A 23,484-nucleotide genomic window follows, 5' to 3' on the forward strand; every position below is an offset into this window, starting at 1 on the left:
TTATTCCTGCAGAGCTGTTATAAATGCAGGGCGTGGCCTTGCCTTTCTTAGCAAGCAAGGAACTTGAACTATATATAACCAAGACCTCTTGCAGCCCCCAAAGACTAGAGCTAAAGTAGAACAGTGGCTAAAAGGAATCAGCCTGATGTCTCTTGTGGACCTGTGGAGCAGGCCAGCATTCTCCTGGCTTCCTTTGCTAGTTGCTGGCTGTTGGATCTCAAAGGCATCTCTTGATTTGTGACTGACGGTTGTTCTCACACGGCAAGTCCAAAGCTGACTGGTTACCAAGGAGACAACATTTTTACTATCTGGCCCTCTATAGAAAAGGTTGGCCAACGCTCATGGGGACCCTTGGTTTTGCAAGGCTACTAGAACAAAAACCACCCGCCTGCAGCCCCTCCAGGCCAGTGATCCCACACTAACCTAAGAGGATGAAGGATGAGCATCTCGTCAGGGCCTCAGGAAGAGCAGAGTCCCCACTCTGGGAAGCTGACATGACAGATAGATGCTCCCCATTTACCTTCAATTGCCCCTGGCAGAAGGGGGAACTGAGGTGGTGCCTAGTCTTCACTTCTCAGCTGGCACCTTGTACACGACCCAACTCCTCTCCTGGGCCTCCTGCTGCTGGCTGCCCCAGTATCTCAGCACACACTGGAACAAGGCAGAAAAGAAAATGGCACGCCTACAAACAGCACCCGCTTCGACCCACAGGAAGGACTGCACCATGCTGTTTTGTGACGGTACAAAGTTACCTTCATTCCACCTGTTCAGTGAAGACACCAGAGTAGCCGTCATCCAGCAGTCCTGCTCTGATACTCAGTCCAGAGTGGACACAAGCTTCCTCAGACCTTATCACAGCTGGGATGCAACGCCATGACAGAGTCTTTCCCAAACCCTACGCCAGCCCCACCTCTGGCCCAGCACACTAAGCCTGCAGATAGCCAGGATCTTTCCACCATGTTTGGACACCTCCACCAGCAAGTAGCAAACCAGGTGTTGTTGCTGCTAAGACCTCCTGAGTGGTCTGATTGACAGGAATTGATACTGGTAACGGGGCCACGATGCTATTGGAAGAGTGGGGAATCTGACCAGTGCTCACTGGGATTTCCAGATTCTTGCTTCCTGTGAAAGGAAATCAGACAGGGACATTTGACTAGTAGTGGATGCAGAGACGGTTTATTAAGGAAGAAAACATCTCCAGGAGAAGAGTGGGCCAGAGTTTGAAGAAAGGTCAGAAGCTCAATGGCGCCAGTGCCTAGGGGGTCACTTGTATAGTGTAGGCTCTTTGTGGGTCTGCTCTGAGTTGACCTTGGAGGGAATGGGTCCAAGACTTTTCTGCCAATTGGTTTCTTTCATATGCTAATGCAGACTAACCCCCCACCCCTACTCTCCTGACACAATCACTGCTGTCACTAAGGGCTAAGATAGTTGTTTGTCCTTTTCCAGGTTCCAGGTCACAAGGCTCATGCCAGTAGTTCTGCATGCATATCAGCAGCAGACTAAATGAAGCTTTTTCTCCTGACTGGAGGCACAGCTTTTTCTTTTTTTTTTTTCAGTAATGTGATGAGTATTTGGGCGATTTTAGTCCCCTATTTGGACTGACAATGTCACAAAGACAGAGGGACCGGGGCCTGCAGTTCCATGGGCTCTTAAGTGGGCAGTGTTTGACACTATTTCTCAGAGGTGGCATACGGACTTGAACCCACCAAGCCTGATCCTTGGGTTGGTCCGGAACCCTGGAAAGCAAATGCCTTCTCTACCCCCATCACCTAAGCCTATCCAGAAGCCTACCTCCATGCTTAGGGAGAGAGATGGCGAGACCTGCGATCCTCTCTGGCTCATTCCAGTCCCTTGCAGAGGGGGCACACCTCAGACCAGTGCCAGGAGGTGGCTGAGCCCTGTCCCCCAGCACTGGCCCTGGCCTGAGCACTCTAGGTTCTTATTCTGGGGTGGTCACAACAGTGAGTCCAGGTAATAAGGTCAAGTCGTAAACTTTTCTTGTCTCTTACCCAAGGGAACAGATGTAAGGCAGGAAGTTTCTCCTTTCTCTCTAGATAGGAGCAGCTGGCCAGAGGTTAGGGGGTGGGGTGGGGTGGGGTGGGGCAGGAGCCTTTTGATAAGGCACAATGGATCAGCCTCCAGTGGTCCAGGCATGCAGTGGGAGTCAGAAGTAAGACCTGCTCAGGCTGGCCACCTTCTGCTCACAGACGTACTGAATCAAACCAGGTTATCCCCAGGGAGCCGTGCTCAGGTGGACGTGGTGCTCAACACCATCTGTTCTCAAGAAGTAGCCTCAGACATGAACAGTATTCATGTTCACATAGGGCTTCCGTGCCCCAAGGGGCCAGGATGGGCTGCAGAGGCACAGCCTCCCCGGCCCCACCCCAGATGTCCCTGTGCAGCCAAGGGTAGAAGAGGCTCTTAGAGACTTTTGCTAAATAGCACCAATTCCTCACTTGAGCCCACAAAACAGCAAAGCCCAGGATGAGACCTTGGCATCTCTGCTGCCTTGTTTTAACCTGTCTCACCTGTCTTCAAGACTGAAAGCTCAGCCATAAGTTATTGTCCTAAACCCGATTCCAAGAGCAGCAAAGCATCCCAGGACAGGCCACTTCCCCAGAGGAGGACAAATGATGTATGAGGATGAGACCACACCTTGGCCAGGACCACCTCATTACACATAGCTCTCCCCTGCCCCTGCTCCATTCTCTGTTTTAACCTAAAGCTCATGTCAGTATTGCAAAGATCACTTGGGAGGTTGATGTATCTGTTCCTCTTTCTACTGTGGCCGCACTGATTAAATTTGCTACTTTGCAGCACTGCTTGTTTGTTTCATTCTTACTAGTGTTGATAGTAACAGGTTTGGTGTGCACCTCTGGAGGGGTTCCGGGATTTTGTATCCCAGAACAAGGACTTGGACAGAGACACAGGGATACTAAGAAACAAAGCAAGCTTCTTAGTACTGTATGAAGAATCCATCTCCAAGGAAGGAAGTGTGTCGGAACAGGGAGAAAGTTCAGAAGCTCAGCATTGGCTCAGGAAGGATTGGGGTATTTGTGTCAATTGCCTAGGGTGAGTTTTAGGGTTGTCTTAGGGTTTTACTGCTGTGGACAGACACCATGAGCAAGTCAACTTTTTTTTTTTTTTTTGGTTTTTCGAGACAGGGTTTCTCTGTGTAGCTCTGGCTGTCCTGGAACTCACTCTGTAGACCAGGCTGGCCTCAAACTCAGAAATCCACCTGCCTCTGCCTCCCAAGTACTGGGATTAAAGGCGTGCACCACCACTGCCCTGCGCAAAGCAACTCTTATAAGGACAACATTTAATTTGGGCTGGCTTACAGGTTCAGAGGTTCAGTCCATTATCATCAAGGTGGGAGCATGGCGATATCCAGGCAGGCATGGCTGCTAGCAGAATACTCACTTCCAGGCAGCTAGGATGAGAGTCTTAAAGCCCACACCCACAGTGACACGCCTACTCCAACAAGGCCACACCGACTCCAACAGGACCACACCTTCTAATAGTGCCACTCCCTGGGCTGAGCATATACAAACCATCACAAGGGGGTTCATTCTGTAGCACCATCTTTATTTATTGTAGTTTATTTGTACAGCACAGGTTTCATCTATACATCCTGTTACATGTAGTTACAGGTCACTTTTTTAAAAGTGTACTTTTATGTGAGTGCACTGTTGCTCTTTTTGGACACACCAGAAGAGGTCATCGGATCGCATTACAGATGGTTGTGAGCCACAATGTACTTTCTGGGAATTGAACTCAGGACCTCTGGATGAGCAGTCCTCTTAACTGCTGAGCCATCTCCAGCCCCTACAGGTCACTTTTGAGTGTTGTGGAATGCCTTTGTGCCTGTTCCAGGAGCTTCAGCCAGTTCTAGAGAGCCTTGGTGGTGGTGGGTGGAGCTGTTCTGGCCATCATTTCTTCACCAACTGGTATTTCTTAGATACTTTGTATCCTTTTTTGTATGGCCTTCCAGATCTCACACTGCACCCATCTCTCCCACCTGGACTCCTTCCTGAGAGCTGTGATCCCAGAAATCTTGGGGGGTTGTGAGGGGTGCTGGGAGACAATGGTACATGTTTAAATGTCTTTTTAATTATTTCTTGCTGTAAAGGGCCTCAAACCTTGCCTAAGAAGGACCACAAAACTCTCTTGTAGCCAGTGACTGGGGAGATTTGGACCTTGTGTGGCAGGGATTTGCTGAAATCTCCATCTCACCATGAATTTTCCCTGAAACTTCTATTTTCACAGAAGACTCATATTTTATATGGAGGTTAAAAACACAAGCTCCAAACAAGAATGACATGTTTGTGCCCACCAGTGACCCTGAATTGGACATGGCTGTGTTTCACATTGCTTTGGCTGCTCTAACCCTAATCATATGACCCTCACCCACATTGCTATGGCTTACAAGCAACAAGTATGCACACACTATGGGTCAAGCAACATCCCCTAGCCTTTGAGTGAGGATGACCAATGTTAAGACCCATTATTAGACCAGTACAGGGTAAGTCCCCAACAGGAACACCCCCCTGAATTCTGAATTAGGACAATTAGCTCTGGTGGCAAAGCTGAGCCCCCTGAGAATCAGTTCTTCCCTTGAGCAATAGGGGCTTCTTGAAACCATCTTTTTGGGAGCAGAATTGAGACAACGATCTTATAACACCTTGACTGTTTATGCACACCTCTGACTCTCTTAAGTTTTTTCTATTTACAACTCGTGTGGTGACTCTAAATATGAACTTGGGGCCGTTAGACCCCAAGTTGAATTTGGAAAGATAAAAGCATGGCAGCTCATCATCTTCTTAGGCACCAGTTTGCCTTTTCCAACACGGCTACGTTGATTGAACCTTTTCTCTCTGTCCCTTCCCACCATCATTTCATATCAGGCTACCAACCAGGATCTTTTTGGCCTAACACTCCGTTTACTCTTGTGAACTAAAAGAAAGAAAAAGATTTCAATTTCTGTGACCACTCATTTTTAAGCAACTTTCGTATCGTGTAAACAATATTGAAACCCAACACATGTAGACAATACATAATCATACACAGCCACATGTATAGATATTGTACTTTTAGATTCATTGTTTTCCAGTTTCTAAGTTAGTCTTTTGGTCTGATTATTTCCTCCACAGCACTTGAAAGACCCCCAAAGGAAGATCCCCACTCAAGTCTCAGGATGGCGAGTGCCCAAGGACTCATGAGAGACCCACTTGATGTAAACACATGAGGCAGTTTAATATCGGAGCTCTGGGTCAGCATGTATCTCACTCAGGAGACAGAGGAGCTGACCCCAAGGCTCAAAGGATTAGGGCTTTTATAGGCAAGGGGTGGGGGAAGTGGGAGATTTTCACGTGGGTACACAAGATTGGTTGCTTTATATTTTTGAACATCAGCAGGCTGTGCAGGCCGATCAGGGCAGAGTACAGCTTCTGTAGGTGGATGCTTATCTAGGCTAGCAGAACATCTGGTCAAACTGCAGAACATCTGGTTAAACTACTTTCTTGGAAGGCCGAGTGAGCCCAAAAGGAGGAAGGGTGGAAGAACACCAGATGGCCCATTACTCATTTGGACATATCTCTGTTCTTTTAAGGATGTCCTTGTATACTTTTTATCTTTCATGGCCAGCCAGTTCTTTGGATGATTCAACAGGCCTTTGTCTTGTAACTCCACATCCTCTGTAACTAATTAACTGGGCCCAAACCTGCTGACAGGCATTTTAACTATTTAGGTTAGGGAAAAGGAATCACAGGGCCCTGCTATTCTTATTAGTTTGGGCCTATTTCAAAATTTTCTTTCACACTGAGAAATCTTCAATCCAAAACCTGTACTTTCAAGGGCTTTTAATAGAGACAGAGGGTGGCTCAGACCTTAATGACAGAGACAAAGTTGAAAGCATTCCAAGTGCTGTTAAGACTTAGCAATTTGACAGAATGGCCATAGTAAAGTAACAACAGGTTCTTTCTGCCCAGGGCCCATGACTTCCTCAGCCATGGTCTTTTGACCAGGATTACAGTGCCAGTCAGTCATAAAAATGTCCTCCTGTAGAGCAGGCTCGAATCCAATCAGAAGGCAGCCGGTCACCCCCTATAATAGTCCTGTTACTATTGTACCTGTGGGAAAATCAGAAAAAATTTACTAACAAAACAAGCAGCAAATGGGTAGAGAGGGGTTTATTTCATTTTTTTTCTGGGACCTCTTTCTCCATGGTGTGTCTTATTACCTGGGAGAGAAAACCCACACACCCTCGGGGATGCGACTGCCCACAGTATGTGAACAGGAAGGACATGGCACACTCAAAGTGTGACCATGCTCCTTGAGCTGTGAGTACGTCTGCATTTGGAAAGAGAAAAGCAAGGCAGCTTGTTATCTTCTCAGGCACCAGGGTTCTTTAGGGGGCAGGAACTAAAGCTTTAAGGCCCCACAAGCCATTGCATCAAGCTCCAGACTATTAGGATCTGATCTTTAGAGAATGGGGAAGGGGTTATTTTTGGGGTTTTGGCAGGTTGTTTTTAATCTCTACATTCCCTCTGACCCCTCTGTAGGGTCAAATCATCTTTCCTTCTTGCTTTACAACTGGGAAAGGATGCCAGGGAACCTGGCTGATGCCTCTCTGTCACAGAACCCTAGGATCATAAGGCTAAAAGGATTGAGCTATATATTTGAGAAGGAGGTGGATGGTTATCACAGGAGGTTGAAGGTCATCTTGTGATGTCATTGGGAGGTCAGAGGGTCCTCAGTGAGATACAGTGTCAGTGTAGATGGTAATGATCAATATCCCTGAGACAATCCTACACAGAGCTCAATGGGCTGAAATCCAAAGGTATCCAACATGCCAGAAGGTTAAACAAACAGAAGCCAATGTCTCAGTAACTTTTGTGCTGCTGTCATAAAATACCTTCACGGCATCAACTTATTTTAGCCAACATCCTATGATCACATCCATCACCGTGAAGAAGTCAGCAGTGGGCACTTATTACTGTATGGCAGGCAGTCTCCTCCAAACTGAAACACCAGGAAGTTAAACGTCACACGTCTGGGAAAGGTGAAACAGAGTTCACCAGGGCCTTCCTTAGTTTACAGGGAGTAGCAGGTGAACAGCTACTGAGGTGGCTGACCAGCCATGATGCCAAGAGGAGAGTCTCAGTCCTGCCTGCAGGTTATAAAGAGCTCTAGAATTGTGGCCTTCCTGAGTCCCGGTTGGGGTAGCTTTTCTATGATGCAGATTCCTTTGATACGGGGTGGTCTGGTGTGTAGACCAATACGTCATTACATACTGAGACTACTTCTGGGAGGACACTGAAGGGAAGGCAGTTCCTGGGCTAAGGCCTATCATAAACGGTGGGGTATAACCCAAAGCCCTAAGCTAAGACAGACCAAATAGACTCCCCAGTGTTCTGGATGCAGGGTCCTGCCACTTGAAAGCGAATCGGAACTGGACAGGAGAGAACACAAAGCTGGACAAAAGCCATGAACCGAGGCATCAGAGGATGTCCTTGTTTGCTTTTTCTTGCAGTGATGAACACATGACCAAAAGCAACTTGGAAAGGGCCTCTGTGCCTTATAGGTTACAGCCCATTAGGAAGGCAGGAACTCAGGGCAAGAACCTGGAGAAAGGAACTAAAGCAAAAACCACGGGAGAGCACTCTTAGTGTCAGACTCCCCATGATCTGCTCTGCTGCCTGGGGTGACACTGTCCACCTGGGTCCCACATCCCACACATCAGCTCTCAATTTAAAAAATGCCCCACAGACATGGCCACAGGTCAACCCAATGGGGACAATCCTTGAGTTTAGATCACTTCTTCCCAGGTACCTCTAGTTTTCGTCAAGCTGACAAAAACTAACCAGCCCAGAAGGTATTTATTCCAAGAGCACTAATGGATTGCAAACTATGGTGGATTAGAGCCACCTGGCCTTATTTATTGTCCTTGGGTCCCTGTCCCACACTGGATGATCCATTTCACAACTGCCCAAATAGGGGTGCTACATATGGAGAGTTACACACAGGCGCCTTAGCCCAGTAGCAGGAATTGAGAGTTCCTATCACTAAGGCAAGCCAGGGAAGTAACTGGCTTGCTCTCCATGGCTTGCTCAGCTTGCTTTCTTCTATACCCTAAGATCACTTGCCCACTTGTGATGGGTCAGACCCTCCACATCAGTCATTAAGAAAACCATGGGCATATCCTTTTCCCTTTTACTGAAACTAGATTTTTCCCTTATATAATATGTCCTGATTATGATTTCCGCCTCCCAGTTCCTCCCCACATCCCTTCCCATCCAAACCCTCTCCCTCCCCACCCCCCCGTACTCTCATTATAAAACCAATAGGCTTCAAAGGGATAATAAAACATAGCAAAATCAAATATAAGATAAAATCTATTACATCGGAGTTGGACAAAACAAACAGAAGGAAAGGAACCTCAGAAGAGGCACAAGAGTCTGAGACCCACTCGTACACACCCAGGAATCCCTTCTGAGACCCACTCGTCCACACCCAGGAATCCCACAAAAGTACTACACTGGACACCACAGTACATGTGCACAGGACCTCATGCAGACCCATATAGGCCCTTTGAATGCTGCTTCAGTCTCTGTGAGTTCACATTAGTTTGTTCTTGTTGATTTAGAGTGCCTTGTTTCCTTGGTATTCTCCATCCATCCACTTCCCCCCTGCCGCCCCCTGCTCTTAAACCCTTTCTGCCTCCTGCTCCTCAGGGCTCCCTGAGACCCAAGAATTTGATGGAGATATCCCATTTAGGGCTGAATGTTCCAAGGTCTCTCACTCTCTTCAGAATGTCTGTCTGTAGGTCTCTGTGTTTGTTCCCATCTGCTGCAGGAGGAAGCTTCTCTGATGATGGCCGAGCAAGACACTGGTCTATGAGTGTAGCAGAATGTCATTAGGAGTCAGTTTATTGCTGTCTTTTGTTGTTGCTTCTGTCATGGTTGTTAGAACAGGTATACAGAGGTGGATGCTCACAGCCAACCACTGGACTGAACGTGGGGTCCCCGATGGAGGAGTTGGAGAAGGGTCTGAAGGAGCTGAGGGGGTTTGCAGCCCCATAGGGGAAGCAGCAGTGTCAACCTGTCAGACACCCGGGGGCTCCTGGGGACTGGACCACCAATCAAAGAGTACACATGGAGAGACCCATGGCTCCAGCCGTATATGTGGCAGAGGATGGCCTTGTTGGACATCAATGGGAGGAGAGGCTTTGGTCCTCTGGGGGTTCGATGCTCCAGTGTAGGGGAATATGCCAGGGCAAGAAGGTGGGAGTGGGTGGATGGGTGGTGGAGAGGCGAGGGGGATGGGATGGGGGTTCTGAAGGAGAAATAGTGTGTGCTATAGAAAGGGGACACCATTTGAAATGTAAATAAAGAAAATAATAAAAGAAAAAAAGAATTAAAAAAATTACACAAGACTTCTCAACAGAGACTCTAAAAGGAAAAAAAAAAAAAGAAAAAGAAAAAGAAACAGTAGTATTTGGTTTTACTCTAGATCCCTGGGCTGTCTAGTCTCTGGTTTTTGGTCACCCAAGCAGTACTGAATATGGGTTCCATTTAGTGGAATGGGCCTCACATCGAATCAGACATTGGTCGGTTACTCCCACAAGCTTTGTGTCACTGTTACCCTTAGCCTATCTTTCAGACAGGACACCACTGTCAGTGAAAAGGTTTCTGGCTGACTTGGTGTTTGTTTCTCTTTTGGTAGAGTGCAGGTTACCTTCCTGTACCGAAGGTGCTAGAATGTAGGGGTGAGGGCTGTGTAGGCCCCAGTTTTACTTCTCCATGTTTAATGAGCTATAGATGTTGGGGCCTTGCTGTCAGTTTGTGGAGAACAGCTTGTAGTCTTGGCAGCAGTCTGGGTTATTTGGAGATTCCCATGAGACCCCTTTGGCCAACAACTCAATTAGATGTAATCCAGTCCCTATACTAGAAACTTTATTTGGTGACAAGAGACAGCGTGTTGAGACTCTGTCTCTCTCACTGTTTTGGTGATTTCATTCAGATTGTCTTAATATAGATGTAATAAACCTTCTGCTATGTTAGGTTTCTGCACCAGCCCTCAGATTACTCTGTCTCTCCCTATATTCCCTCCAGCACCCCCATTCATTCCTAACTATCGATTCCATTTCTCTTTCCTAATGGATCCATTTGTATCATCTCCTAGCCCCTTAATCTGTACTTATCCTCTTTAGTTCTACAAATGATAGCTTGGTTATCATTGACTTTACAGCTAATATCCACACATAAGCAAAGACAAAGACAAATTTGTCCTTCTGGGCCTGGGCTACCTCACTCAGGATAAATTTTTTCTAGTTCCATCAATTTACCTGTGAATTCTATGATGCACCCTCCCCCTCTTTTTTTTAAATAGTGTTTCTCTGTGTAGCCCTAACTGTCCTAGAACTCGATCTGTAGACCAGGCTGGCCTCGAACTCACAAATTAGCCTGCCTCAGCCTCCTAAATGCTGGAATTAAAGGCGTGCACTACCACGCCAGGACATCATGGTGGCATTTTTTAATGGCTGAGTAATATTCCATTGTTTAAAAGTAGAACATTCTCTTTATCCGTTCTTCTGTTGAGGGACATCTAGGTTGTTTCCAGTTTCTGGCTGCTATGAACAGAGCCCACATCTCCTTGCTCATTAAAGAAACACGATTGCCTACAGGCCAGTCTTACAGAAGAATTTTCTCAATTGTGGTTGGTTTCCTTTTTTCAGAGCTTGTGTCAAGTTGACAAAACAAAACAAAACTAGCCAGAATGCAGAGTGGGCTTTGGGGAAGTTATATAGCATGGGCTTTCTCATGAATGCTTTGTCAAATGCAGTTTTTAACAAGTCACAGGTCACCTCCAGATGTTCTGGAGTGTCCTCCAGATGTTCTGGAGTGTCCCAGCACCTACGCCAGTGCCTCGGACACCAGTTCTAGTTAGCCTTGGTCTGTAGTGGTATGGGGGTTCAGCCTTCCTCTTTGCCAACAGGTTTTCTCAGTGTGCTTTTTTTTTTTTTTTTTTTTCATTTATTTTTTAATTTGGGGTATGTGTTGGGACCAAAGAACAACTTGTGGTATATGGTTCTCTCTTCACACCATGTTTTTTCCAGGGATTGAACTCAGGTTGTCAGGCTTGGTCACTGGCACCTTTGCCAGATGCACCATCTAACTTGCTCATTTTTTTTAGTATGCTAATTTTGTATCTTTTGTGTAAAGAATATCCTTCATTTCCCACTTTGGTCTCCTGCATCATCTGGACAGATGGCCAGGCCTAGCCTGTGGGGGGATGGAGTTTTCTCCTAAAGCTGGGGTTACCTGAGGAAGGTAGAGTGCCATCTGCATCAAGACAGGGTGCTCTGCTGGTACTGTGGGCGGGGGATGCACTACTGCACACTAGGGGGCGCTGCAGGGGCCCCAAATGATCTGTTTCTTCCCCTCCTGATGCTTTGTTTCTATCGCAGTCAAGCTACTTAAGTGTCTGTTGTAGTCTGGAGGCATAAGACTCAGAAAAGAACCATAGGCACATACGTGTACATTATATATTTTGATATTATATAAATACACCATTCCTTCCAAGGTGAAGGTTCAGATATTATTACAGAAGAGAGGGTGGAGGGGATGTGGGAACTGGAGGGAGAGTGGGTGAGTGTGGTAGAAAAGCCATTTCCTCTGGCTTAGGACGGTCGTGAGCCAAAAGCAGGAAAAGTGCTGCTCTGATCCACTGAACGCCTTGACCCACAGTCACGGCAAAGAAACAAGCAAAATACTACTGCGGTAAATAGGCTGATGAGCGTGACGCTGTTAGCATTCTCTGACAGGGAGATGTGGGTCAGCAGACCTGGGGTTGCAGCCATGGCTTCCTCATACCCTAGCCACATTTTGTCCGGGAGCCGGTGTCTGGGGCGTGTAGGAGGTGGAAGTTTACTGGGTAATTGGTAATCTAGTGTTGGAGTTTGGGGATTGTCACCTATGCTGAGTGGGGCTTCTCAGTGATGGAGCACCCAAGAGTCACCATGCTTTTGTAAGTAACTCCAATAAACTGGTTCACCAATTTATACTTGGATGGAATCTTTTCTTTGGTGTCTGGAGGATTAACAGACTTTTGTTTTTTGTAGTAGAATAAGTCATACCAAAAAAGGGGTCAGTTAGGCAGTAGGCCTTGGATGAAGTGGGGGTGGAGAGTGGGGAGGGCCAGTCCCCCTACTCCCCTGAGCTGGAGGGGCTCTGGCTCTGGGTATGGTTGTAGCATTTGGGCCAAGACAAAAAAACAAAGCACAGAGGGAGAAGCCCAGGACTACCACACCTCCAAATGTGTTCTGGCTCTGAGCTGGCTTTGTGGCTGATCCTTTACTCCAGAGCCCCTCACAGCCTGGGGCCACATCCTCAGAGTGCCCCGGTACCAAACCAAAACTGTCAATCTTCCTCACAACAAACTCCAGCAGACCACTACCACAGTGGCTGGCCTCAGTGATCAACAGGCCCACTGCAGAATGGAAATACCACAAGAGGCTCAGGACTGCAACAGCGGTGTCACTGTTGAGCATGACTTTATGACCACTGGGTCTCCTGAGCGGGAACCCTCAGAATACAGAGATGAGCAACACTGACAGCCACGGGCCTTGGTGGACAGCCTTCCAGATCACAGCTGCTGCCCTTTCGCCTAGCCCTACATGTAGTGTGAAGGTTAGTAGTCCCAAAAGGAAGCAGTTAGAGGGTCCTCTGGGAAGATGTCTCCTGGTTCTCTGAGCTGTATGTCCCTTCTTTGCCTCTCATCGCTTGCATCTGAGTGACAAAGGACCTTGCCAGGACCAACTCCAGGGAAGAGCTGTATCCTAAACTCAGTGGCTAGCCATCAAGGCCCCATTCTGGTGCCCAGGGTTTCTAGATCTGTGGTGGCAGGTATATGGTCTTGTTCCAGGGTCCCTCAAGTCAGATGTTAAAGTCTCAGTCCTCTGGTTCTTTCAGGGGAGCAGATACAGCCTCTCTAGGCCAACTGGGTCTCCTAGAGTGCTCAAACTCCACAGCAGGTTAAGGCTGATTTGGGGGCTCCTTGCTCATATCACAGGTTCCTCTGCTCATGGCACGTGTTTACTTTTTCTAGGTAAGGCTCAGGCTCTGAGAATCTTGGCTCTTGTGGGGTGTGTTGGAGGATGTGGCAGGCATGGAAGCATCCTGGAACTCTTTGGCCATGTAGTAGTAACAGACGGCATCCAGGCAGCAGTTGGTGTCTGAGAGCTTGGCTGTGATGGACAGGGCACGTCTGAAGATGCCTCGGGCAGCACAGGTGTTGAGGTTCAGGGAGACCTGCACTGTCAGGACCACATGCAGGGGCAGGAAGCAGATGATAAACACGGCCAAGTTGGCCCAGACCATACGGGCGGCCTTTCGGGTGGCCTCCACCTGCCCCACATCAGTGGCCGGCCTTTGCGCCAGTACAGTCACAACCTGCAGAGAGCAGAAGACCACGATGGCCAGCGGCAGGTAGAATCCCAACAGCGAGAAGGCAGTGGTACTGAAGTTGTGCCGGCTTTGGCTGCTGAAGCAAAAGCCACCCTCTTGCATCCCCAGGCGCCAGCGCACTACCAGGGAGGTGACCACTATCACCCAGAGGGCCACACACACTGCCGCAGCCTGTCGTGGGGACCGCAGCTCACGGGCACGCAGGGGATGCCGCACTGCCACATAGCGGTCCACGGCAATAGCAGTGACCAAACTTATGCTCATGTACCTGTTGACCAGGTAGATGCCCTGCGAGAGCTGGCAGATGGGGGTGTCTGAAGCACTGTGTTTCAGGGAGTACAGCACGAACGGCAAGGAGCAGAGCAGGCAGAGGTCAGCCACAGCCAGGTTGGTCATATAGACGCGGGTCTCCGTCCACTGGTACATGCGACAGCAGAATACCCAGAGCGCCAGGCCGTTGAGCAGCAGGCCCAGCACCAGCAGCAAGGCTGTGTAGCCGATGAAGATGTTGTTGATGGAATCAGGCCACATGAAGGTGCTGTTACAGGTTGCACTATTCATGGTCCTAGGGCTGCGGGGAGGGTCAGGAAGTCAGTGAGGGTAGGTGGAGGGAGGGGCCCCAGGGTAAGGCCCTGCCCCTGTCCTAAGGCCTGCCCACCTCTGTGCAGGAATTCTGGAGCAGGCATGCACCACACACCTGAAACTCCCCTTCCCATAGAAACCATTAAAAAAAAAAAAAAATCTCAAGGTTGCCCTCAGGGCCTAACCTCCTCTGCTCACTGCACAGGAAGATCAAAGTCTCTGGAGGTGATGGGAAGACCTTATGTCTAGTGACTGGCCACTCTGAAGCTAGAGACAGAATGACCCTTCCCATCTCCTTAGTCCATCTCCTTGGACCAGCCTGTTGCAGGGGAGATGGGGGTAGGAGTGTCTCCAGGCGCTGTCCAGGAAATCTCCAGCTCTCTAGAGCTCAAGTCCTAGGCAGAGATGAGTGTCCACCAGCCTCACCCAACATGCAGCTCTCAGCAGGGAGGCCTCAGAGGCAGCTCCACCTATCACCCTAAGGATCCCAAGGCTGAGCCTTGTAGCTTTCTGCCCAGAACCTGGCTGCAAGAAGACACCTACATTTGATTGACAGATGTAGCCAGCACTCATTCTGCCTGGTCTGGAAGACAACAGAGGGTATAACTCAAGATGGTCTCTGGAAAGCTGTGGAAACTTCTGAGGTACCACCACTAGGCCTGCATCATCCTAAGGGCCAATCCCAGGCTCCTGTCTGCGATTAGGGTTCCCGGAGGCAATAGTCCTGTCCCTCCAGGATCTGGATATGCTCAAAGGTCCCTGCCACTGCCATTGTCAGGAATGTCTCCAAAGCTACCTTCCCCTGTCCTCTCTATGATGAGGCCCAGGAGAACACCTGAGCCCAGCAAACCCCAGCCCAATGGGCTTGGGTAGTGGTCTGAAATATATGGTATGACAGGTGGCATAGCAATCAGACATCCTCACTCACCCTACTCTTGGGCTAGCCTTGGGTACCCCACCAGAGGGGCACTGGTATGACTCCACAACACTGAGGGGGGACTGACCCAAGAAACTGTCAACAAGTACTGACACACTGACAGCAAGCCCAGGCACACTGGACACCTGGCTCACCCCCTTGTTCCTGGTTAGACACCAGGACCCAGGAAGGATTGCAGGATTGGGTAAGTCATAGGTCTAGGGTTTACTGTAGGGGCTTCCTGCAGGGGAAGCTGACAGAGGAGAACTGTGTTCACCAGGGAGAGTTAGGCCCAAGCCAGCTATCTGCCTTGGAAACATGGAAGGCAAGTTTCCTTCCCCATACAGGAAATGGACAAGCAGCCACCCCAGTGATTGCAGGCAGGGAGGGGACTGCACGCCAAGGTTCATTTCCTCATTGGTCCCCAGGGAACCTACGAGTCTCCAGACCATTAGAGAAGCAAACCACAGATTCCAGCTGAGATGAATATTCTGCTATCATATTCTTATGTCTAGATTCCATATCTGCCAGATCAGAACAGCGGATTTGCCAGCAATCATTGTTTCGTGAACCATGTGTTTTGTTTTCCTTTCAAACAACCCAGAGTTCTGAGGCTTCTGAGGGGTACCCTGAGCCAGGTTGGACTCCAAGGACCTCCTCAGAGCCCCTGACCCTGACTGCTAACATGCTCCTTCCTGTGTGCCCTTCACTCTCTGATACACCCACCCAGAAGCAGCCTGTGGAGCCTCCGGCAGAACAGGTCCCTGGAATTTGTTCAGTATCCAATAGGAGCTTCTGGGAGTTGGGCAGGATGGGTCCTGGGATGCCTGTGGGGAAGGGCTCCATGCTGCTAGCATCACGGCTCCCACCTGAGGCCTCTGCACCTGAAAACTTACACTACTCACACTTTCTTCTTACTCCTGCCTCTGGGCTTATAAGGGGCAGCCTGGCTTCTCAGTCGCCTGAAGCCTGTGTGGGTGAGATGTGGGAACTCTTTAATGTCCACCGTCCCACATGGCTACATGGAAGCTTCCTGTTACATACACAAGCTTGAAACTTTCAGGTTAGACTCAAATGGCCCCGTATTTTGTAGAGTCAGGTCAAAACCTCTGTCTGCTTAAAAGACAACACAGGGCTCGAAGGAAAAGGAGTCAAGCATCCCAAGAGGTCAAGGTGAACAGACAGCTTGGAAGAAGCATCCTACTCGGGGAACCCTCATCCTTCAGGACACTTCCCCACAAAGTTCAGGATTTCAAGACCCAGGGCCCAGCTACAGCCAGCATGTCCTGGCCTTGACAGCACAGGGACAGGGACTGTAGCTAGGACACTCCCAACTGCCTCAGAGGGCACCGGCGTCTGTCACACAGCCAGCACAGGAATGCTCACAGTTCAGTTTGGAGAAGCTGCCAGTGGATGCTGGGGGAAATGGTGCTTTTAGGCTACCCGGTGTGAAATATGGGGCTGACACAGGGAGGGGAGCCAGCTGTGCACGGAGCAGGACTTTTACCTCTGTGGGCAAGATGGAGCTCCCTTATGGATAGGGGAAGTGGACCATCCAGCGAAGAAGTCTGCGGAGGTGGAAGGAAAGCCTGAGCCCATTCCTTGGTCATCCCGATGTCTAGACAGGGACCCACAGATCCCTGAGTGCTTCTCTGCTTATAATCAGGCCTGGGGGCCCCACCCACCGTCTGAGATATGAGGGCAAGAATAAGGCACCATCAGTAGGATACTGCAGAGGCTCTGAAACCACAGACCCCTATGGAAACGCCCTAAATCCTGTAGCAGGCAAACACAGTTGTTTTCTTTTCTAGCTCTCAAGTGCAAGACACCACTTGCACAGAATAGACATTGAAGTCTCTAATGTGGTCGGCACCAAGGCCTAGAACCATCCTGAGTTACTTTGTACTAGCCGCTTGGGTTACGCCCCCCCACCCCACCTCAACCCCTAAGGAGAATAGTGCACTGGTCCTGAGCAAGTGCTTCTGACTGCTCTCCCAGAACCCAAGTCCCTAGCCCAGTCCCAACTGTGCTCAAGCATACCCATCTGCCACAGCTCAGCTCCATGTCACCTACATGACATACCCCCATCTCCATCTCCCATCTAGCAGACCCCAGCTCAGCCCCACCCATCTGACCAACCCTGATCCAGCCTCACCTCATGGACATCTCTACTCCCCTCCCATCTGGCAGATGCTGGCTCAGCCTTATCCATCTGACAAACTCCAGCCTTACCTCATCTGACAGACCCCAGCCCAGCCCCACCTCATTAGCTCCATCTCAGCCCAGCTTTATCCCTCTAACAGACACCGGCTACAGCCCATTCCTACCCTCACCTCACCTAATGGACCCCAGCCCAGCCCCATCTCATCTGACAGAGGCCACCCCAGCCTTACCCATCTGACAGACCCCAGTCTGACCTCATTCAGCTGATAGCCTCCAGCCCGGCATCATCAAGTGATAAATCCCATGTAGGTCTGGCCCATATGGAAGCCCCAACTACATCAAGTCATACACCTGGTCTCCCTGAGGCTGAGGCCGGCCAGCCACAGCTGTCTGTCTTAAGCCTGCGTGTAAGTGGAGGAGGGTCTAAGGCTTATTGACGACAGCAACAGGGAGGCGGCAGCTCCCCTCCCCCACTGCCTGCACTGCTTTCCTCAGCCCTAAGGCTGTGTTGAAAGGTGGGGATTTCTGGAAGGGAAGCTGGTACCTGCCATCTCTTCTGACACCTACGGAGAAGCAGCTCTGGAAACAACCTGAAACCAGGCAGCTCAGCCCCACCCTCGGATGCTTCCTCTTCTGTGGCTCATTTCGTTCTTAGCACGACTGGGTAGACCCAGCAGTGTCTGTGGTCACAAAATGACACCATACACCCTGCTCCATGGCTGGAGGCAGCAATGCTTCTCTCTTCCATGCTCATGAAGATGTGTTTGGCAGTCATGACCACATTCCTCCTTGACAGATGACTCAATCAACACGTGTGGATAGGACAGAGGCAGGCCTGGCTGAGCCAGCCCACAGACAAATCCACACAGGTTACTCCTGACCTGCCTGCCAAACCCACTGCTTCAGAAGCCTTTCCAGGGCTCATTGTCTTAATACAGAATATTCCCTTATGCCTGTGAGTCTTGGTAGGTATTCTTTGCCCCAAATATTCTCACTTAGAGCCCAGGGGTCTTGCAGATTACCTTCCCAGCCACCCTTTCCCCGTATGAGCTCCATAGCATCTGACCATAAGAAATAGTCTTCCTGTCTTCAAAGACAGCGAGAAGTTAGGGAGAGTTCCACTCTTCTCCCTTTTCCTTTCACAGGTGGAAACAAATCCTGAAAAGGAATTCATTGGCTAGGTTTGGGACCAGCACCCGAGTCCCCTGCATCTCTGGCTGAGCTTCCTGCCCAAAGGGAAGCCCTAGTTTGGCCTCAACCACTCTGTTCCACTGTTGCCACAGTCACAGCCTATGCTGTGACTGCCTTTCCAGACCTCAGTCCCAAGGTGGACGTGCAGCAGGCTGCGTGTCTGCAGTGGGAGATCCCACTGCAGCCATGGTGTTTCCAAGGTGTCTCCTGCCTGGTCCCCTACTATCATGTGGACTGGCTCACAGGGTAGGGTATCACTCCAGGAGTTTCTCCCCTCTGATTAGATAGCTGGGATGACAACGAGCACCATCAGGACCCCTCTCCCCTCCCCACTGGGCTTCTCCCCAACAGTAGCCTAGTGGCACACAGGGCTATGTATTCCAGGAAGCCACTCAACGTGTGGAGATCAAGTTGGGCTCGAACACCATCTTCTCTTGCACAGGGCACATGCTGCCCTCAGTCCTGTCTCCACTCCCCCTCCCCCCATCCCAATTCCCAACTTGTACTGTGAGAATAAGTTGTAAAAATGGAATTTTAGGTCTCAGCATGAAAGATTCTTAGGTTCTGAGTTTCAATCTACACTCAAGTGTTAGCTGCCCCTGGGGTGCATCCCAGGGGCTTGAACAAACATTTCAAAAGAACAAAGGACCCAAGATAGAGGCAATAAAACACCTGGGTAAACAGTCACTTAAAGGAATTCTCCTGGAGCAAGATATGGATGTAAATAGGGACGGAGACTGGGAAGGAAACTAAGCTTGGGAACGGATGTATGAAATCTCTTTTTATTGTCCAAGAAGCAATTAACTATCTTTGTGAACTTTGTATAAAAACCATCCTTTTCCTCACTTGGTGTGCCTCCTCGCCTGAGAGAGCCCCGGTGCACCGGCCATTATTATTATTCCATAATAAACCTCATGCAATTGCAACGAGTCCCTTCTGTGAGTCCCATCTAGGAGAGTGCTTCCCGTGGGTTTGGATCCTTAGAGTCCAACAGTACTCCAAACTAAGCTCTGTCGGGGACTCGGGGCACTGCTATCCAAGCTGACCCATGGGGTTGACTAGCCCCTTACTCAGAGGATTTAGATCCCCAGGCCCCAGAGACCTGGCTATTGTTGGTCAGGTTTCAGGGTCCATGACAAATCCACAGTCTCCCTGCTGGGCAGCCTCAGAACCATATCTGCAGGCTTCTACAGAAGGCCTACTGCTGCCTCTCGCCTCTAGCAGCCTCAGCTTCCAGGTAGCCTCTCTCTCCCCTCTCTCCTCCCTCCTCCCTCCTCCCTCCCCCTCCCCCTCCCCCTCTCTATCTCTATCTCTCTGTGTGTCAGGATGTAGCTCTCAGCTACTGATCCAGCACCATGATAATGGACTGTAAGCAAGCTTCCAGTTAGATGCTTTCTTCTCTAAGTCTTGTTGTGGTCATGGTGTCTCCTCACAGCAAAAGGACACTGACTAAGACAGGTGCTCAGGCCTACAGGCAGTTAGTTGGTGAGCAGTTGCCTCCCCTTGAGGATCTAGGGCCACCTCTAGTGTCTGAGTGTGAGGTTGCATGGAGCCTCACAGTCTATCCAACTCACTAGGGTGACCTAGTGCCTAAGGCAAAAGGAACACCAAGGGTGACCTTGTCTTTGTCTAAACTGTTGACACTGACGTACACAGGTATTCTTGCATTTGTCTTATAACATAATTCCTAAAAAGCATTGATTTTGTTTTTCTTGAAGTCTATTTGTTTTAGGGCCTCTTAAGTGCTATGCCCCAGGTAGTGGCCATGTGACCACACACAGATTACCCAGCCCCAGGAGACAGGATCAGAAGGCAGGGTCCTGTGTCCCGACCATGGTTGTACAAGGTAGGGCTGACCAAGGAGATGTGCCCTTGCTCCCAGCTCTCTATACTGCCACTTTCAGTTCTCTCTTCACAGAACCAGGTCATGAAGTAATGGCTTCCCAGGAACACCCCTCTCCCACAAGCTGCCTCAAAGCAAGCAAAGACATGACCCTGCTTCTAATGTTATTTTGCTGATGGGTTCATGGACTAGAATCCACAAGCAGTCGATGCAGAGTGGAAGTACCACAGCTGGAGGTGTGAGCCTCACTCAGCATCGGCCCTGCACAGATCCGTGTCTCCGCACGAACCCGCCTCTCGTTTCCCACTCTGGGTCCTTCCAACACCAGTCCTCAGCCTGTCAAGACCACGTCCCTTCACTTCACAAGTCCCATCCCCACTTCACAGGGCAACAAGGTGCCAGAAATGGTAACACCCTTGAGCTGCACTTGAACTGAAGTCCCTCCCCATCTCAAAACCCCAAGCTTTCCACCTCCTCAGTAAGATCCCACATGGAAGCCTTCTGTTGTCTGGAAGCCTCTGGCATTTAACCTGGTATTGTAAGAATAAATTGTAAAAATGAAATTTTAGGTCTCAACGTGAGAGTTTCTTAGGTTCAGAGTTTCAATTTACACTCAAGTGTTAGCTGCCCCTGGGGTGCATTCCAAGGGCTTGAATAAACATTTCAAAGGCACAAAAGACCCAAGATAGAGGCAATAAAACACCTGGGTAAACGGAAGTCACTTGAAAGGAATTCTCCCAGGAGCAAGATACAGATGTAAATTAGGATAATTGGGATGGGGGCTAGATGGAAACCAGGCTTGGGAACGGATGTTTGATATATCCAATCATATGTAACCGCGCCAAACTTTCCCGCTCTCCCCAACCCCTACCCATAAATATCCCAAGTTTCCTGGGCTTGGGGTCGGAATCTCTATCTCCTGCGTGAGATATATTCCGGCCCGAGGGCCCTCGTCATTAAACCTCCTCTGCAATTGCATCAAGAAGGTTTCTCGTGTGTCCTTGGGTTCGTGCAGGTCCGGACTTGGGTGAGAGTCCCCTTTTGGGGTCTTACAGTATCTTTCCCAGGAAGTGGCCATGAGACACCCTGGGCACACCCTTACTCCATCTACCTCCTCCCACCTTGGACCCAGCAGCTCCTCCGCAGGGCCCGACTTCAATGACCCCTCTAATTTCAGGTGTCTACTTTCTTCCCAGCTTGCGCACTGGGACTGCTGGGCATTTCCCATGCCACATTTTTTTTTCTCTTGGGTGTTTTTGACCCCCTGTTGCTGTCTTTCTCTTTGAGTTTGTGCCTTTGTCTCCTCAGCAAGGTGATCCTGACAAGGTACAGTTAAACACCAGGCCTGGGCTCTCACCTCCAACCCCAGAACCCTGGAAAAGCTACTACCATCTTGGTCCATGTCTCTGTAGACCTTGTCTGGCAGCTGTATGCCATGGCCCAGACCTTTGTCTAGGAATTAGTTCTTACAAAACTCACATCTGCTAGCAATATGCACTCCAGTGTCTGGTGGAAATGGCAGGGTCTGGGACTCTCCTGAGGGTCCCTGATAGATCAAGGCTGCAGGGAGTGGGATTTTCCTTACACAGATTTGACAGAGGTGACCCTTCAGGGATGGATGACTAGCACACTCTTATATCTGCCTCGCCCCCCTCCAGACTTTTCTGTGTATTTGAAATTTTCCCTAAGTTTGCATGAATAAAGAAATGACTTGCAGCTAGCTATGAGATGGTCTGTGAATAGCAAAGTCCATCCTTTGTTTAGACAGACAAATTAGTCAGGCAGTTGAGGGAGATGGTGCCACAAGGCTAGTAACTTGGCAGTGGGGTCCCTTCACTCTGAAACTTGTCCCATATAACCCTCGATGGCTGCACCTCAACTCTCTTGGCCTCCCTGAACAAATAAAGCCCCTCAGGTTCTTCCAACTTCATGTTATGGCAGCAAAAACCTCCACCACTGAAAGTGATTTGGGTTGTGAATGGCAGGGGAGGCCTAAGCCTCTTCTGAGTGTGAGGTGACCAAAGGGGACTGATCAGGCAGCAGCCATTTCCTTTATCTTTTCTTAAACAAAAAATGCCTATGGCCTCTGAGATCGAGCTGCCTGCCTTCCACAGAGCTATGGCCAAAGGTGTGAGCGTGGAGCCAAAAGAGCAGGCCTGGCTAGGCCTAGATTCACCCACCCTCTCAGGTGCCTGTCTTGCCACACACATGTGCTTGTATTTCCCACTCAGACTAATTTAAAATCATCATTTCAACGAAAAATGTGGCAAAGGCAAAAAGAAGAAGTCAACTTAGTTTCAGGAAAAGCGGTTAAGCTTTTTGTAGTCAATCACATCTGAGACTCTGGGAGCCTACAGCCTCTGGTGAAGTCACTGGCTCTCTGACTATGCCCAGGCTTCCTGGAAATGAAGGCATCCTTCCACTCAGAGGTACTCACTCTCCCGTGGACAGCTCCAGTTCTGCTGCTCCTTGGCTGTCCCTCCTAGGAGCTGCTAAAAGCTCCTTCAGGACTCTGCTCCCAGAAGCTGGACTTCTCTCTTCCTCCACCTGTTACTAGTTAAGTGACTTCCACACACACAATTACTGCAGCTCTGCTCTGTATGTCTGAATGGCCTTGCTCACATCATCTCTTCATCTTCCTGGCCTCTCTTCTGTCTTAAACAGCACATATATCTGATGCACACAGGACTATTCCTTCAGTCGGCAGCTCTGGCCCTGGCCGTGCTAGTGAAGCTACCATAGGATGGTCAAGGAACATAGTGAAAACCCAAAGAATCCTTGAATATTAAATGGGGCTCTTAGAGAACACTGAGGAAAGCTAAAGGAGTTGTTTCAAGGGAGCTTTAAGAGAGTTATGAGGGGATCAATATGAAAGGCTTCTGAGGACATCTGAAAGAGCCCTGATGAGATTCTGAGGGAATCTGAGGTGAGCCTGAAGTAATCCTGAGGGTTCTAGGGGATCCTGAGGAGGCCCTGAGGAGACACCAATAAGGTCTGAGAGGAGCCTGAAGCAGTCCTAAGAGGGTTCTGTGGACATCCTGAGAGGGTCCTGAGGAAGTTGTCAGAGTTCTAAGTCCTGAAGGGCTCTGAATTGTGAGGGGGTGCTGAGTGGTGGCAGTAGCAGCCACTGCCCTTCCTGACCCACTCATCCCTTTCTGTAGGAGGCCAGCACCCATCTCCAGCAGCAAATGTGTCCTGAGAGACACATGGGTGTCATCCTTCCTTCTGGGAAACTCGTACCCACTTGTCCCTTGGTGCCCACAGATGGTTTAGGTCAACGAGGGCCCTAAAGACAGCATTACCCTCTGAGAGAAAAGTTGCCC

At 49.5% G+C, this 23,484-nt stretch overlaps 1 protein-coding gene across 3 annotated transcripts in view; it reads right to left on the reverse strand.

The window, feature by feature from the left end:
- Positions 1-11,529: 11,529 nt before the first annotated feature.
- Positions 11,530-23,484, reverse strand: part of Gpr35 (G protein-coupled receptor 35) — a 28,497-nt gene continuing 16,542 nt past the window's right edge. For 2 of the 3 annotated variants that reach the window (XM_076914729.1, XM_034521857.2), the window contains one exon: positions 11,530-14,037. In XM_076914729.1, coding sequence (XP_076770844.1) covers positions 13,104-14,027 — 924 coding nt within the window. In that variant the 5' untranslated portion in view covers positions 14,028-14,037 and the 3' untranslated portion in view covers positions 11,530-13,103. Of the gene's footprint in view, positions 14,038-16,471; positions 16,884-23,484 lie in introns of those variants that run through there. The other variant, XM_076914728.1, reaches the window with a different exon arrangement.

The sequence above is a fragment of the Arvicanthis niloticus genome, chromosome 17 (genome assembly GCF_011762505.2).
Source record: "Arvicanthis niloticus isolate mArvNil1 chromosome 17, mArvNil1.pat.X, whole genome shotgun sequence".
NCBI classification, from domain to species: Eukaryota; Metazoa; Chordata; class Mammalia; order Rodentia; family Muridae; genus Arvicanthis; species Arvicanthis niloticus.